This window comes from Geotrypetes seraphini, chromosome 19, assembly GCF_902459505.1.
Source record: "Geotrypetes seraphini chromosome 19, aGeoSer1.1, whole genome shotgun sequence".
NCBI classification, from domain to species: domain Eukaryota; kingdom Metazoa; phylum Chordata; class Amphibia; order Gymnophiona; family Dermophiidae; genus Geotrypetes; species Geotrypetes seraphini.
Genome location: NC_047102.1, coordinates 6,703,550 through 6,721,240, shown reverse-complemented (window position 1 = coordinate 6,721,240; position 17,691 = coordinate 6,703,550). Strand labels below are relative to the sequence as shown.

Below are 17,691 nucleotides of genomic sequence, written 5' to 3'. Positions count from 1 at the left end.
TAAATAAATATGTTTTAAAAAGAAAAAAATACAGTGATATTTTACTGAACTAACATATTTTTGACTAACTTTTGAATGCTAAGGCCTGATGGATAACAACTGCTTAGGAGCCTTCACAGTTTGCTCAGCTGTTTACCGCTGATTCCAGTTGTTATCCATCAGGTTTTCTTGTATATGATATAATATAGGACCCCCGAGGAAGGAGTGTTTCTTCAAAACACGGACCCTATCGGGTCTGGGTTCATCAATCCTTTTGGATACAAACTGTTTTATGACTATATTTATATTGTTTATTAAAGACTTGGCATCTTGTACATCATCACTGCAGTTTTTGTCTTTGCTTTTTGACCCTAAGTTTTGATTATGAACCCCATAATGTATAAATTATATATCAATACAGATACACCTATCCTTAATTTGAATTTCCTGAACTCTCTTCTCTGCCTTTTTCTTTTTTTTTTTTGCAGATTCACAATGCTCCAGAGCTGGCCTTGTTTTGTGAGGGTTACTTCCTAAAGCACATGACAATTTTGCTAGAACAAGATTCATTCAGGCAGTTCATATTTGGAAGAAACAGCAAAGTACAGGGTTTGGACCCGCTTCATGATTTACAGATTACACTAACCAGTCGAATGCATTCAGTTTATTTCACATCCAGAGTATGAGGTCAGAAGACTTGGAGCAAGAAGTCTCCAAATAATGTTTCCAGCTGGGACTTGCCTGCCTGCCTGCACTGAACTTTCACTGGTCCTTCAGGTACCTTAAGCACTGTAGCCCAATGTACTACTGAAGAGATGTCCATCGTTGGCATGTTGGGGGCTGTTGCACAAGAAATCCAAAAGGAAAAGCTAATTACCTTATGTATCTAGTCACAGATGTGACACGGAGTTGAAAAGTATGTAATGTCGTTCAAGAACTTTGACCTGGGATTAAGTCCATAGTATGCTTCTAATAAGCAGGGTAGAGAAACTGAACCTTTAAGCTCTGCTGGAATGTAGGTGGTGCTTCTGACACAGTTGTAAAAGAATGAAAAACTGTTTTGATACCTCCCACGACCTTTCCTCATGCCTCTAAATGATGATTGGTTAACGTATAGTACACTTGAACATCAGCTGTGTCTTAAGAGTTGTATAGAGCACTCTTAACGTTAATCACCAATGAGAAATTCAGATAGATGTAGGTCAATGTCACGCCCAGCAGCTTAGGGGAGTGTTTGGTGCAGTGGTTAGAGCTACAGCTTCAGCACCCTGAGGTTGTGGGTTCAAATCAGATGATGCTCCTTGTGACCCTGAGCAAAGTCACTTAATCCCCCATTGCATTAGGTAGAGTGTGAGCCCACCGGGACAGATAAGGGGAAATACTTGAGTACCTGAATGTAAACCACTTAGGCTAAAAGTGCTATATAAATACTAAAAAAATCTGTGCAAAAATGTGTATGCCAGATGAAAGAGCAAAGATTCTTCAGTTTTCCATAATTCCCACCAAACTGCTCTATGTAGCTGTAAATCTCAGTATGGATTTTGGCTACCATATGGCACTGTCATACGCCTTTGTTCCCACAGCGCAAATGATCACATAGCTGATGCTATCAGAGTTTGTTTTTCTGAATTCAAACAGTACCAAGCACCGGCACCGGCTCTGCAATGTTTTGGTCCTGAATCTGATGTCGTAGTGCCGCATTGAGGGTCTTTCCATGTAGTAGCATTGAAACCGTATTAGCATTTTACTCTGGCTGAGGCATATTGATACCAAGGACATGGGACCAGGTGGCTGCTGGTTCTTAAAGTGCTGCAGAGATATGTGTTATGAGGAATGGTCCAGCTCCAACTAAGACATGCATTCCTGAGACAAATGAGCCCCAAGACATCATGACTGGATTGCTGACTTAGAGCCATACTTAGAGCTGACTTAGAGCCATACTTTTCAACTGGAGTACAAAACCTTAGAAAGCCTGAATGATCAGTACGCAGATACTTGAAAAGCTGGAATTATTAAAATTTTGACCTTTTGCAGTTGGAGGAGGGACAAAAATCTTGAGTAGCGCAGAAACCTGAGCTGGGCCAACAAGTTATCTGATTCTGGACTTTGAGTGCCATGCAAGGGTTAACATTTCCACCTGGATCGTGGTTGCAGTCGGTCTGTGGAGAAATCTGGATCAGGATCATTGGAATGTGTGCACATGCATTAGGTGTGGTGCTCTGATGATGGGAACGTTATGAGAGAAAAAAAAAAAAGCAAAGAAAAGTGGCCAGAGGTGAAAAAATATTTTCACATTAAGAAAAGAATCTTACATATGAATTGGTTAATGCAAGAGGAATTCATCAGACACCAAGAATCAACTAATGATTTCAAATTCTCACCCTGAGACTGACCTATAAATCATTCCAACAAAAACACGATCCGAAGGTTGATCAGACCAGCCCTTAAGACTTTAAAACTTTTCCTCATTAACCATCTGTAATTATCATTGATTAACTTCCATGAAGCACATCTATTATATTGAAATAAAAGGTACACATTTCTTAAGCGCTGTGGTATGTGAAGCCTTCTCGTTATAGTTTAATGATACAAACACCTAATTCTCTTTGATTGTTTAGTTGGTGTATTTTATTTCAACCTTATTTCTCTATTTTCTTCTGAAAAGCAACAGTGGGCAAGCCACACAAATGGGGCAGAGAGGGAAGAGATTCTGGACTGACTTGTTGCTTTCACAACCAGTGAAATTTTGAGTAATGGCAGAGCTCTGTGGGATTCAGGTAGAAGGGATGTCCTCCAAGTTGAAAAGTAAGAAATATATGGAGCATGTTTACAAATACACATTTATTCAGTTCAAGGCTCCTGTAAGCTTGGGTTAGGATTATATTATAAGGGCTGTTGCCTCTAGCTCAAAGTCCCTCCTTGAGGGCCGCAATCCAGTCGGGTTTTCAGGATTTCCCCAATGAATATGCATGAGATCTATTTGCATGCACTGCTTTCAGTGCATATTCATTGGGGAAATCCTGAAAACCTGACTGGATTGCGGCCCTCAAGGAGGGACTTTGAGACCCCTTCTCTAAACGGTACTTATTACACAGTGTACACAAAAATAAGTGCTTTGTAAGGACCCGACTATATTATCTAATTACAGCTACCTGAACTGAAGCACAGAGAGGTATCCTCCTTGGTTAATGTTATTACTAAACTCTTTGCACAAATACATATTTACACTTCACTTTGTAATTCGTTTTTGTATTTTTATGATGCGTGTATATATTGTATATTGTTCCAGCTGTAAAAAAAATGCAGACCTGAATATTAGACGAACAGACTTGCCCTCAAAATGAAATTTTATTATAAAAATTACTTTTAACGATGACTAAGCAAAAATAATTCCTAAAAGGGTGATTTAGCAAAATGTTAACCTATGTACTGTAGGTTTAAAGTGTATGTGAACTATTTAAAGGGCTGATTGAACAGTAATGAGACTGCCTCGATCCTTTCTTTTCAAGAAGTAGGCCTGGCAATGTGGTGTTGGTTCTTGTGACATTCATACACTGACGTTTCTGAACCTGCAGTTGGACTGCCATAGTTGTCATGACGGATGAGGCAGATGCGTCTGTGAGAGTGTGTCAGAGGGGTGTGATTGAATTTTGTGTTAAATTGTAGAAAGAGCTGTCACAAAACTCTTGAAATGTTATGGCAAGCAAAAAAAAAAAAAAAACTCTTGAAATGTTATGGCAAGCAAAAAAAAAACAAAAACTCTTGAAATGTTATGGCAAGCAAAAAAAAAAAAAAAAAACTCTTGAAATGTTATGGCAAGCAAAAAAAAAAAAAAAAACTCTTGAAATGTTATGGCAAGCAAAAAAAAATAAAAAACTCTTGAAATGTTATGGCAAGCAAAAAAAAAAAAAAACTCTTGAAATGTTATGGCAAGCAAAAAAAAAAAAAAAACTCTTGAAATGTTATGGCAAGCAAAAAAAAAAAAAAAAAACTCTTGAAAAATTATGGCAAGCAAAAAAAAAAAAAAAACTCTTGAAATGTTATGGCAAGCAAAAAAAAAAAAAAAAAAACTCTTGAAATGTTATGGCAAGCAAAAAAAAAAAAAAAAACTCTTGAAATGTTATGGCAAGCAAAAAAAAAAAAAAAACTCTTGAAATGTTATGGCAAGCAAAAAAAAAAAAAAAACTCTTGAAATGTTATGGCAAGCAAAAAAAAAAAAAAAAACTCTTGAAATGTTATGGCAAGCAAAAAAAAAAAAAAAAAACTCTTGAAATATTATGGCAAGCAAAAAAAAAAAAAAAAAACTCTTGAAATATTATGGCAAGCAAAAAAAAAAAAAAAACTCTTGAAATGTTATGGCAAGCAAAAAAAAAAAAAAAAAACTCTTGAAATATTATGGCAAGCAAAAAAAAACAAAAAAACTCTTGAAATATTATGGCAAGCAAAAAAAAAAAAAAAAACTCTTGAAAAGTTATGGCAAGCAAAAAAAAAAAAAAAACTCTTGAAATGTTATGGCAAGCAAAAAAAAAAAAAAAAACTCTTGAAATGTTATGGAAAGCAAAAAAAAAAAAAAAAACTCTTGAAATGTTATGGCAAGCAAAAAAAAAACAAACAAACTCTTGAAATGTTATGGCAAGCAAAAAAAAACAAACAAACTCTTGAAATGTTATGGCAAGCATATGGTGGTGAAACAAGGGGGGAAAAAAAAGTTCTCTTCAGATGACGTGAAAAATACCACACAGCACGAAAAGTGATGTCGCCCAAAAAAAATACGTCTACTACCCATTTTTGAAAGACTGTATTGAATGTGAAGGATGCCGCTTCTGAAAAAGAAAATTGTTTAGATACTGTGGAGTTGCTGTTGGGACCATCATAGCAACTTTATGTAAGTTAGAGCAGTGGTTCCCAATCCTGTCCTGGAGGACCACCAGGCCAATCGGGTTTTCAGGATAACCCTAATGAATATGCAGAGAACAGATTTGCATGCCTCTCACTTCCATTATATACAAATCTCTCTCATGCATATTCATTAGGGCTAGCCCGAAAACCCGATTGGCCTGGTGGTCCTCCAGGACAGGGTTGGGAACCACTGAGTTAGAGGATCGTTTTATACTTTGGTTTATTGATATGAGAATATTGTTTTTTCAGTTAGCAATCTTTTGAGATAGTTAAGTAAAAATATTAATAAAATTGATGTCTTTAACTTCTAGTCTCTCCTCCTGATGACAGACACGAAACTCGAGTTGGGGGCTATATAGACCGTGAATACAGGAGCTTCCCTCCTTATATTTTAAATTCATTTCCATAAAGATTTCAGCGGACCACCTTGATTGACAGATAAGTTCATGTTTTGATTCATTGTTGCATATTATATATGATTTGTTCATATAAAGTCACTCTGATGGTCCCAGACGTGAGGTGTCCAGTGATGGTGTGCTAGCAGGGGTTTCATTACCCGTGTCTCCTTTGGTAAGCGCTGGAGGTTCTCTCCCATTGCTGTCTTTACACACTGAGGACACCCCGCTATTCTCTAAATTTAAATTAAACTAAATCAATTTTTGCATAAAGACTTATAGTGCCCAGGTGCTGTATCAAGCGGTTCTTTACCCATTTGAGAACCTATTTTGACCATTACTGCTTTTTGGATTATCTATAAGTATCTCAGCAGTTCTTTGGGGGATTTTAGTGTTGGCTGATGGTCCCAGCGGCAACTCTGGTTTAGTTCCTTACTACTCCACAGGTTGCGGGTCTGAGCACTTTTTATCACAACAATATTTATTGTTTGAGGTTCTACGCACTGTAATTTTCATACGGTTGATGAATAAGTATTACAGTGATTGACTTTTAATCTCCCTGGAATTGATATTATTAGATACTGTGGCGTCATCTGAGTCACTCTGAATTTTAAAAAAAATAGTGGGGGGGGTGGAAACAAACGGGTAAGTGGTTTTCGACTTTGATTTATGTATCCCGAGTATGTGAAGTAAGTCTCTTCCTCCGTGAGGAATTTGGGAACAGCAGGTGTTTGTCAGGCAGTCTGATGCTCTGAAAGTCGCTAAAGGGTAGCTTCTCTCTCTTTACTCGTATATCATTTTAATAACAGCACTGAAGGGGTTCTTCAAAAGGTTTCTGCACTTTCATATTTTCGAGCTCATCCAAAAACATTCTTTGATGGCATTAAGAAGTTAGTAAGATGCTGGGGAAAATGTATCACAAAACAGGCTGATTATGTGGAAAGCGATATAATTTGCATTTGAGATATTTAATAAATATTGTTAAAAAAATAATAAAAGTGCAGAAACTTTTTTTAAAGATCCCTTGTATTTTATGGCTTGACAAACAACAGGAAAGCCTTTAGACATTACGCTGGAGGCTTTTCTTCAAATTCTGGGCTCCCGGCAGGCTCGATCAATATGACCCACATTTCTTCTTACTTGCATCAGCCATCTGGTATATCAAGTTCTGTACCTCACTCGTTAGGCTGTGGCAGGGGCTTATCCCCCTACAGATAAATTTAGGCCATTCTTGTCTGAAACTGAACCAAATTCCAGTCATATGGAGTGGTTGATAATCCAAACCAGCCAGCCAACAATTATCTGAAACCGAGTAAATTCCCGTTATTTCTAACAGAAATTAACTCCAAACTAGCAGTCTTTAATCCAGTCCGTTCTCGTCATTCGTGTGTTCACTATGCACAATTTTGCTTATCTGCTGTTGCGTCAATTTGCAACCATTATTCCCCATTCCCACCACTGTATTCACAGACCAGCGCTTAAAAACACCACACTGATTTTTTTTTTTTTGCTTTTACAGGCAGTCCCCGGGTTAAGAATAGGTTCCGTTTTTGAAACCGTATCTAACTTGGATCCTAGTATTTTTCCCTTCAGTCCCCTCTGGCATCTCTTTCCATCCATCCCACTGTTCCTTTTCCACCACTACTACATCCAACATTATTACTCCCTCTCATCTCCACCTCACTCCTCTCCCACCACCAAGTTCAATAATTCTCTTTCCCTCCCTATGCCCAACAATTCTCCTGTTTCTTCATCTACCAATATGCACCATCTCTTTCCCTCTCACTCAGGGCACTCAATTCTTCCTTTGGAGGTGATCAGGCACACTTCCGTTAAATCCCCAAACCCTCTAATTGCAGTTGGATGGCAATAGAGAAAGGGATGAATCCTTAGGTATATCTGCCCTGTACATCAGCATCTTCAAGTTTATTTTAAAAATTGATATACCGCCTTATTATTATTAATACAAGGTGAAATAAAATATGGAATCACCTCCGGGAAGAAACAGTATTAGAACGATTTAAACATTCACTAAAATGTTTCCTTTTCACCAAAGCTTTTGGGAATTAGCTTAGCATAAACTCGTTGGAGGGGTTTTAATGTTCCGCCATTAATGCTGCGATCTTGAAGAATAAGCAAGCCTAACAGGGTCCCCCTCCGTTAATGTTTTTTCCCCCAATTGTTCCTCTACCCTTTCTCCCTCCCATTCAAGTATAACCTCTGTAGTTTGTCCATAGTATTGTCTTAATATGATTAATTTTAATGTACATTGCTTTAAATTTATTATAAAAGCGTTTTATCAAATTTTAATAAAACCTGAAACTTGATCTTTCCATAAATTAGTTGAGAAATTTTTTAACTTAGCTTTTTTATAAATTTTTTTAAACTTAGCTTGCACTGCAAAATCAGATACATCCCCCCTCTCCGACACGTTTTGAGTTCTTCCTCAGGGTCGGGACAGACTGTCTTTGCTGCTAGCCATTTCACAATAGCATCCAAAGGGCCTCCTGTCCTGTCTTTCGGCCTTTTGAACCATGCTTAGCCCGTCCTTACTTTTCCCAGGGAACTTCGTAATCTTTAACCCTCTTATACTGCAGAAACTACTGATGCCTGGACAGGTAATATCAATAAAACAGCACCATTTATCTTTGATGTGGACAGTGGAAGAAAGCAAATGCCCATTTAAAAAACTTAATTCTGACAACTGAAAATGCAGATAGTAAAATAAGCTTTTATTGTCTCCATTATACAGTATTTAGCCAACTGTTTGAGCTTCACATAGTATCTTTATCCCTGGACTTTCTCCTCCCCTTTTAAGCTCGTTGTAGAGTATCTAATGAGGAGGAAGTACAAGATGTCAGGCCCAGCACATTGTCACAAACAGGTGAATCAGAAAAAAGGAACTGTTCCGACTTAGTAACATTTAAAACAAACAAATACAAGAGTTCCATCATGGATAGGTTTGGGCAGGACCAGTCTCTCCATCTCTTACCCTCCCTTCTTCCTATTCACTGCATTTGCCAAACCTTCTCTGGTTTGCAGAATTAGTAGAAATGTCCATGCTTTTATATCACCCGTATTGACTGAAGGATGTTTGCACTGCAGTCTTGGTTAGCCAGAATGACAGAGGGCATCAGGCATCACCTGAGAGGCACAACCAGTCTATTTAGATAGATTTCAGCAGCACATTCTTCCATCATGTTTATTTTCGTCACTCGGCATGTTCCAGCCTCTCCATTCTGAGCTGGACTGTCACCCACCTTTGATTAATTAACATTTTGCTAAATAGCAAAGTAAAATAGGGAACACTGTAGTCGCGGGCATGTCCCTCCCTTCTCATTTCCCCCACTTTGCTTTTTTATCTTTATTCTTCTTGAAGTTCTTCTGTGGTTTGGGTCCTTTTTCTGGCTTTTCCAACTTTCTCTTCTTATTACTGAAAGGAAATGAAAAATGTTTTTAAGTTTGTAGAATGTAAACATTTGTTTAGATATCAGATGGGAAGAGTAGCCTGGCAATTGAACTTTTGCCCCGGTTGCTTCTTCTGGTCATGGGAGTCACCTCACCCTCTACTGCCTGAGGTACAGCTTACAATCTAAGTTTACTTGGACAGGGAAATAAGGAATACAGTAAAACCTTGGACTGCAAGTAACTTGGTTTGCAAGTGATTTGCAAGACAAGCAAAACATTTGATTATGATATACAAGCAATGTCTTGCAACAAGTACATACAGTATACACACATCACAACTGAGCCGATGGTTCTTCTATCTCTGACGCTGTGGGAGTGTAGTGACTGTTCTAGATGAGTGAGGTCTTGCAATACGACTACGCATGTATTTTGTATTAAAGTTTTTGGGTTGTGGAACGAATCATCTGAGTGTCCATTATGTTTTATGGGGAAATTCATTTTGATATGAGTGTTTTGGATTACAAGCATGCTTCTGGAACGAATTATGCTCGCAAACCAAGGTTTTACTGTATTTACATGTAAATCATTTTTCAGCTCAAATTTTGAAAATCTTTAAAGCTACAAAATAAAAGTTAATCTCAAATCCAAATCCAATGAGAACAGTTCAGGGCTAAACAGCTTTGTAAGTGATCTTAACTGGGGGGAAAAAACCTCTATATATCCTGGTTCATTCTGGGTGACTTCTGTCCCATGTGCATGTATTTGGATTTCTCTCCTGTCTCTCTCAATAAGTCAAGGCGAGTTACATTCACATGCAGTAGGTATCTTCCAGTCCACATAAGGTTTACAGTCTAAGTTTGTACCTGGGACAATGGACAGACTGAGTGTAGCCTGTGTTTCTGTGACAGTCAACAGATCTTCCAAACAAACACACACAGTGCACTGCTTTCTGTACCTTTTTAAACTGACAATGGCGGTGTTCTGACCAGATTTCTTCAGCACATCACTCCACTCCTCTTCATCCCCTTGAATTACATAGCTAGGGTAAAAGGTAGAGGAAATTCATAAGAAAACATGAACGGCAATCAGCATAACATGCAAAAGCTATAAGGAGAGATTAAAAAATTCCAGACCACTGAGAACAGACTTTCTATGAGGGACTGCACAGCCCACATATCTGTATTGTTAGAATTCAGTGTGTTCTCGTTCTCCCCGCTGGCAGAGGAGCATAAACCCATCCGTCTGGAGGGATGATAAAGAAGCAGTAATGTACCACCGCAGTTAAGCTTTGGCTTGTGATAGCTCAACCTCACGACTTAAAACACAGAGCCAGAATTTATCAAAAAAGATTAAGCACCAACATCTTGTCCTTAAAGTGCAACGGAACTGAGTTTGTTAAATCTAACCACCATCTAGTATATTTAATTCCACACCGTTTAGATTTCTTCAGAATGCTTGGCCAACAGACCTGGTTACCCCCTTCTTTGTTCAACCCATTGGTTACCAATCACCTGTCAGATAAGATTCTGATTATGGCCATTTCATACTCTACTTCCCTAGGCCTCCTCATAGCTCTTGTTGCATCATAGCAGATATAAAGACTGTACTGTCCATCCAGTCTGCCCAACAAGATAAGGCATGATATGATACTACATAAGCACACTTGATCTTGATCTGTCCATGCCATTTTCAGGGCACAAACAGTAGAAGTCTGTCCTACCCTGGCCTTATTCTCCAACTACTGACACCCCGCTCAGCTCTTCCAAACCTGTCTAGCCATGATCAGGGCACAGACCATAGCAGTCCGCCTGGCACTGGCTTGTTTCCCCCAATTACTGGAGTTGCCATCTAAGCTCTGCTATGTTTGTTTGGGCCCATTCTTTCCATACAGGATGCATCCTTTGATAACGTTATGGCAACGCCACCTCTCTTACCATGCGCCAAAAGTAATGGCACATGAAAAACAAGCCCTTATGATAAAGCAGAGGGCAGCATAAAGACACTCTTACTGTGAAAGGTCCATTCCCTTCAGCTTTTGCATTTCTTCATCGTGCTTCTCCTGGAACTCCCTGGCAGCTTCCTCCTGGAAGAGACAAAAACACATAGACATTGACCTTGAGGATTGACTTTTTCCTCTGTTTTCTGGCACAGCAAGATCATTACAGCAAGGACGATATTCATTTCATTGCATTAGTATAGTACTTTGCCTGCTTTGTATATTACACTTGTCTAACAGAAATATTCACTGGGCAGTGGAGCTGCATTATTATGCTCAGTAACACAAGAAACCCGATGGCAGATAAAGGCCAAATGGCCCATCCAGTCTGCCCATCTGCAGTAACCATTATCTCTTCCTTTAAGAGATCCCAGGGGCCTATCCCAGGCCCTTTTGAATTCAGACACTGTGTCTGTCTCCACCACCTCTTCTGGAAGACTGTTCCATGCATCTACCACCTTTTCTGTAAAAAAAGTAGTTCCTTAGATTACTCCTGAGCCTTTCACCTCTTAACTTCATCCTATGCCCTCTCATTCCAGAGCTTCTTTTCAAATGAAAGACTCGACTCGTGCGCATTTACATCACTTAGGTATTTAAATGTCTCTATCATATCTCCCCTCTCCCGCCTTTCCTCCAATGTATACAGACTGAGATCTTTAAGTCTGTCCCCATACGCCTTATCATGAAGACCATCAACCATTTTAGTAGCCTTCCTCTGGACCAACTCCATCCTGTTTGTATCTCTTTGAAGGTGCGACCTCCAGAATTGTACACAATATTCTAAATGAGGTCTCATCAAAGTCTTATACAGAGGCATCAATATCTCCTTTTTTCTACTGGCCATACCTCTCCCTATACACCCCAGTATCCTTCTAGCTTTCGCCATCACCTTTTCAACCTGTTTGTCCACCTCAAGATCATCACATACAGTCACACCCATCAGCAGACAGACAATGTGTAGCGATCAGGGGAGATATCAGACTACTATAATCTTTCCATATAAAAATAAGAGGCCTTACCAAGTCCTCATTCAAAGATTTTAAGATTGGCTCCAATATAACCTCCTTCGCTGTCACCATCTGCTCCTCTACAGCCTTTTCCTGGACTGTGTTAAATAACTGGAAAGAAAAATACATCACCAATCAGAGTGTGGGATAACTACTGAGGTACTTGCCCCACAGAGAAAAAGAAAAGAGAGAATGTCAGGAACTGGAGGCACAGGAGAGCTGGGAATGTCAAATCAAAGATTGGGGACTCAAAAACAGCTCCAAGGATTGGGATAAAACCGAGTTCACTTTATTGAATGAGCCGACATGGGTCCGTTTTAGTCAATCTATAAGCTTCTACTAGAACAGCTTTCTCTTCTGCAATGTAGCAAATAACACCAGAAAGAGCAAGTCCACCTCATACGGCACTTAGGGCTGGCCTTGCTCTTCTTAATCCTTGAGCAAAAGCACCAGGTCACCAGACAGCTACCCTGGTACCTTCCTCCTGCAATCTCTGTACCTGGACAACCTTGCGGATGATCCTGTTGAAAAGCCCCATCAGTTGACTAGTCGGCAGCTCAATCTCCTTCTCTAGCTGCTCCAGGGATTTGTGCTGCAGCCCAATTCCTAAAAGGAGAGCCTAGAGTAACAAGGAAGAGCCTCTTAAGCAAAATGGTGGCAACAGCAGGGAGAGAAGAAACATCTCTTTATTTTGAAGTGTCTATGTCATGGTACATATACTGTGACAAAACAAAGCCTACTAGCAGAGAAGGTCCTGTGCAGGCACAAGATGTGACTTCACAGATGGGAAAGGACTGCAACAATCTGCACATTTCAGAATATAGGGTTTTTGCAAATTAATACTTCAGAAGTACAGCCAGTCATTACTAGAGGAATGTCCTCACTGCACATACACTTCCAACGCTGCAATGGGAAACTGAAAATGAATTTAAATTAAGAGTTCTGGAATGAAATGATCTGACTAAGGTCACACAGAGGGGCAGGAGAGGGAAAGGGAATGTCACGTCTACCCAAAAAACAGGGCACAGACTCTTTCAGAACAAGCACTCTTTGTGAAGCAATTTCTAGATAAAACCATGAAGCTGGAAAGTATTGCAAGCAAGAGAGCAGGTCACGTACAGACTGGGCAGCAGACAGTGAGAGAGACCCCAACTGCTGAAGGAAGAACAATCTGGAGACAGCAGGGATCAAGTCCATGATCAAGTGATAGTCCACCATATTCCTTGAGTACATCTCAAGCCGCTTCAGGTCATACGGGATGAAGACAGCAGCCAGCTCAGATCGGTTGAGAACTGAACACAAAAAAAAAAGCAAATTGCTCACACCACTCTTGAAAGGAAGAATATATGGACAAGCTAGTTATCGATTATGTATCAACCGACTATGGATTTAATAGTTGATTAAGGGTGTTTGTGGCTTCCTGAACTTTATTGGATTTTTTATTATTATTATTTTTCACATTTGATTTTTGGACTTTTTGGGCAGAACTGCACTGGTTGCCGGTGGAGGCGCAGGTGAAGTTTAAATTTAGTTGTTTACTGTTCCAAAGTTTTCTGTTCTCTTTTCTTTTGCCACTAATAAACATAGGAGAAATTCACATCTGAATTTTGTCTTTCTGCCCGTAAATGGTTATAAACTAAAAAAAAATCATCAACATCTTTTGTCCTACCAGACGCCTCTATGGGGTAAGTATTTGGATCGATTATGTCCTCCAGTTCTTACTTGGAATTAATTAGGCATCTAAAAATATACTTATTTGTCAAATATTTGGGTAACTAATTTTTTTCATTTAATTGTATATCTTACTTTTTGCAAACCATATAGAACTTTACAGTCCTGCGGTATATAAGTTGATTGTTATGTTATTTGCTGTCAATGATAATAACACAACAACCTAGGTTCTTTAACTCATTAGAAGCTCTAAAATTTTACTGCATGCCAGCTTCTAATCACCCACCAACACACGCCTCCCTCGTTCCCCCCCAATGAGCAAGATAAAAAGAGGCATTGAGCCCACTGGGGGAATGGGCTCAATGCCTCTTTTTATCTTGCTCATTGATTTTTTTTTAATACTCATTAAATAAGTTTTGTGAGCCAACAGTAAAACCAGGGCTGTGATGTTGGTATACTAAACCTTCAACTCCGACTTCTCCTTTTTTCTACTGTCCAACAGACTGATATTATACTTTAAACATTTTGTTCAGGATCTAAAGTCCAGGTAAATATAAAGTGATATTTACCAGTACATTAGATCCAGGACAAAGTACAAAATCATAAAAATTTACTATATATTATAAGTCTTAAGTTTTTATGTCAGAGTTGATACATTTTTACCAACTCAGCTCCACCCAAAATTGCTTCCGACTTAAGTACATGTGAATTCTGTTGCTTTGGTTCAGCCAATAAGAAATAAGAGGAACTCTACTTAAAGTCAAAGCAACTAACATGCAAGCAATTATCATCACATGCCGACACTGACCTTAATATGTCAGTGTGAACTACATTTAGTCTAGGATCCTGGGCGGGGTGAGAGAGGTCCTAGCACAGCTCAAAAAGCCATTAAAACAATCCCTTCATCCCTGGGATCTATCGTGATGACAAAGTTAGCTGCATGAAAGACAGATGAATGGAATGTGCTCAGTACCAGATAAGTTTTCTTCAATGCTCACCTGTCTGTAGCTCTTTTTTGACGTTCTTATTCTGCAGAATATTCAGTGCCAGAGATGGCATGAAACTGCTGAACTTATATGAAAGCAGAGACAGGAACCGCCTCCTGAAATCTTTAAAAGAAAAAATAAATACACACATCTAACTGCCAAAACCCCCCAATAAAACAAGTCGATCATCTGGACCTCAAGACACTGCTAGTCAGTGTACAAATAAATACTAGACACTCATCTCTACCTTTCCAGAATGCAGTAAGCCAGGGCTCGAGGTCACTGTCATCCTCTTCATTCAGCATTTTCAGCATGATACATGAATGCTCCCCTGTGAGATCATTCTGGAGAAAAGAGCAACCAGGAATCATTACTACAAGTACATTGATCAGTCACAAGTTCTGGCTGGGATGCCACCTACCGTCCACACGCTACGTGGTGCCAAGTATTTGGAGAAAGGACCACACGGTAAATGGTTCTGCCCAATCAGACCGGCACAAGATGACACTTTGCTGCGTCAACCAGGTATAATGCATTCATTTATAATAAATCACCACCAAATACATATTCAGAGTATTTAACAATAAAGTTTAGGGCTTGGTTATACAAATTGCTCTACTGTACATCATTTACCTTATTGGGTGGAAGGGGTGAAGCAGTCAGGTATTCCAACTGTACGAACACCTCCTCAAGCTACTTTATTTACAGGCTTACTGGTAGCAAACTGATTATCAAGACTGTAAATACACTTTCAAGAATCAGTCAAAGTAGAATTTTTCCATTACTAAACAAGTAAAGGATTCCATGAGCATTGGGGAGCATACCTGTGTATAGGGCGAGGGATTTGCATTCCTGTTCGCCTACAGAACTTACTTAGCATCAACATTTAAATCAAAGTTAAAAATAAGGAAGAACTGACTTTCAGTTACAAACCTTACCAATTAGCATACTTAGAAACAGGACGAAAAGAAAAACGCAGTGATGGTGAGCATATGTTAGCATTCATAAAACAACCTCAGCTTAGAATGAATAAGGGGCAGTCGGATGACACTGGAGACCTGGGATTATTTCCCAGTCAGTCGGGGTTGGAAATATTGCACAGGTAGCCCTCACAGCTCCCAGCTGATGGGAGTCCTCGACCTTGCCCATGAACCCTGACTACCCAGACCCCCAGATGCACGTGCTGCTGATTCTAGAAGGTGCCATCATTTCTGGCCCTTTCTGAAGATCTGCACTGCAAAAGCCGAGTTAGATGAGTGGTGGGAAGGATATCACTGTTAGATTACGATAAAAGGCTTACTGTACCCACAGGCCCAGCACCATCAGGTTCAGATTCAGCAAAGGAATAAAGAGGGGCTTTAAAATCTCAATGTCCACATTACTAAAATGGTGGCAGATGGAAACATGGCCTAACAAATGCTAAGAAATTAAAATAAACGCAAGTTCCAGTTTACCCTATCAAACCTTGGATAGCGAGTAATGTGGTTTGCAAGACAAGCAAAACATTTTATTAAATTTTAACTCAATAAACGAGTGTTGTCATGGAGTACGAGCACATATCGCGCATCACGTTATCAGAACCCACAATTGAAGCACGCACATCTTACGCTGAGCTCGGCTGAAGTGTCACACCCAATTTACCCATAGCTCCCAGCATACAGTATTTGGTATTAAAGTTTTTGGGTTGTGGAACAAATCGTCTGAGTTTCCATTATTTCCTATGGGGAAATTCGCTTTGATATACAAGTGCTTTGGATTACGAGCATGCTTCCGGAACGAATTATGCTCACAAACCAAGGTTTGACTGTATCGCATTTAGTATGTCACATTTCATACACAGTCAAACACTGGAATGCTGGCTAAGTCACACATAATGTAAAAATCTGATTCATACTATAGAAGTGTTCCTGTCTACCATACTGCAGCCCTATCTCAATGAATTAAGGGGTGACCTCTAATCTGGGGAGCTCAGGTACAGACTTTACATTTTTCAGAACCTATCCGGCTGCTAGAATTCAACACCTGCTTTCATTCCCAGACAAATCCATACAAAAGGGCTTTATTTAGCTTTATTCAAGCTGCCACAAGTCCATGTATTTGCCCACATTTTCCAAGATAAATTCAAAATGAAACCTGGCAATTATTTCTGTAACCTCATAATAAATATTTAAAATGCATAATGAACTTACCGGAGTCTGTCTGAGATAAACTGGAACAAACCCAGCCCGCTTCCAAAATCTGAAGGAACAGATAAAAGCATGTATTTGATATTTCAATCCTAGAAAAGAATTAGTCAAACACTATTCTAGAACAAAGACAAAGAAAAGGGAGGGGGAGGGGGGGTCTGTGCTTTGCAAATGGGCTTTGGCTTTATGTACTGAATAAACTGAACTGTAAACAGAAATATAGCAAAGAAGAGACCAGACTATTCGTATACGAGTATGTTTAGTAAAAGAAGCAGAAAATGAAGGAGACAGAGCACATATCAATAATTCATTTATTTTTGGTCAGAACATACAGAAATTCAAATCTAAGCTAAAATCTCTAATGAGGGAAATACAGCTGAGAATTAGAATAGGGGGAAGGAGAGGGAAATAAGATAGGTTCAGTTTGCTAAGCTTACTTGAGTAGTTTGGGGGTTAAACCATAAGATACCCCCAAATAGTCCAGTTTCTCAGCAGACCTCTCGTTCAGCTTGAGAAGTAAAGGTGGCAGATCCTTTCGTGGCGTCACAACCTCCTCCAACAAACTGACAGCCTGGGAAACGATACACAGAATGAGTGCAAACTTCATCCTGCCAAAGCCATCCGTATCTCTAAGTATGGGGCCCTGTGGGCTATATCGGCCAGGATGGAGCACAGCATGGTAGTCAGAAGGAAAAACACAACCAAGAGCCTTGGGGAATTTGCAGACCATCCACCAATGGCCCAAGAAGGATTCATCGGTATAATAAGACAGCTATATACCCCTTATAATTCTATCAGACAAGGCTTAAAAGACACCTCTGGTGCTGATGTACTCGGAAAGAGAATATTTCAAATAGGATACTGGACATCATCTGTAATGCACTGCTTCTTGTCCTGTGTATAAGTTTAGTTTATTTATTTAAAAAATTTCTACTCCGCTTAAAACTTAAGTGGATTACAATTTACATACATACGGAAATTGACAATACAAAGTTGATCATCCAAACAATTTCAGCAGAATCAAAGGGCTACCAGTCTAAAAACATGCCTTAACAAAAAGATAAGTTTGCAAAGATTTTGAGGGTATTAAGCCTTCATGTATACACTGCAATGACCTATATGGTTTATGGTTTCTCTGAACTGAATTTTCCTCTATGATATAGT

The 17,691-nt window shown here is 39.3% G+C and overlaps 2 protein-coding genes across 5 annotated transcripts in view; one reads left to right on the top strand and one right to left on the bottom strand.

Annotated features, from left to right (window-relative positions):
- The window catches only part of ABTB2 (ankyrin repeat and BTB domain containing 2), a 144,416-nt gene extending 141,895 nt beyond the window's left edge, over positions 1 to 2,521 (top strand). For all 4 annotated transcript variants that reach the window (XM_033928497.1, XM_033928496.1, XM_033928499.1 and 1 more), the window contains one exon: positions 468 to 2,521. In XM_033928497.1, the coding sequence (XP_033784388.1) occupies positions 468 to 665 (198 nt within the window). In that variant the 3' untranslated portion in view covers positions 666 to 2,521. The remainder of the gene's footprint in view (positions 1 to 467) is intronic.
- A 5,463-nt stretch (positions 2,522 to 7,984) lies between these two features.
- Positions 7,985 to 17,691, bottom strand: part of NAT10 (N-acetyltransferase 10) — a 32,353-nt gene continuing 22,646 nt past the window's right edge. Inside the window, exons 20-29 of the mRNA XM_033928218.1 lie at positions 16,965 to 17,098; positions 16,531 to 16,579; positions 14,589 to 14,685; positions 14,354 to 14,464; positions 12,804 to 12,976; positions 12,184 to 12,303; positions 11,697 to 11,795; positions 10,691 to 10,764; positions 9,637 to 9,720; positions 7,985 to 8,706 (exon numbers count right to left, since the gene is read on the bottom strand). Of these exons, the coding sequence (XP_033784109.1) occupies positions 8,610 to 8,706; positions 9,637 to 9,720; positions 10,691 to 10,764; positions 11,697 to 11,795; positions 12,184 to 12,303; positions 12,804 to 12,976; positions 14,354 to 14,464; positions 14,589 to 14,685; positions 16,531 to 16,579; positions 16,965 to 17,098 (1,038 nt within the window). The 3' untranslated portion in view covers positions 7,985 to 8,609. The remainder of the gene's footprint in view (positions 8,707 to 9,636; positions 9,721 to 10,690; positions 10,765 to 11,696; positions 11,796 to 12,183; positions 12,304 to 12,803; positions 12,977 to 14,353; positions 14,465 to 14,588; positions 14,686 to 16,530; positions 16,580 to 16,964; positions 17,099 to 17,691) is intronic.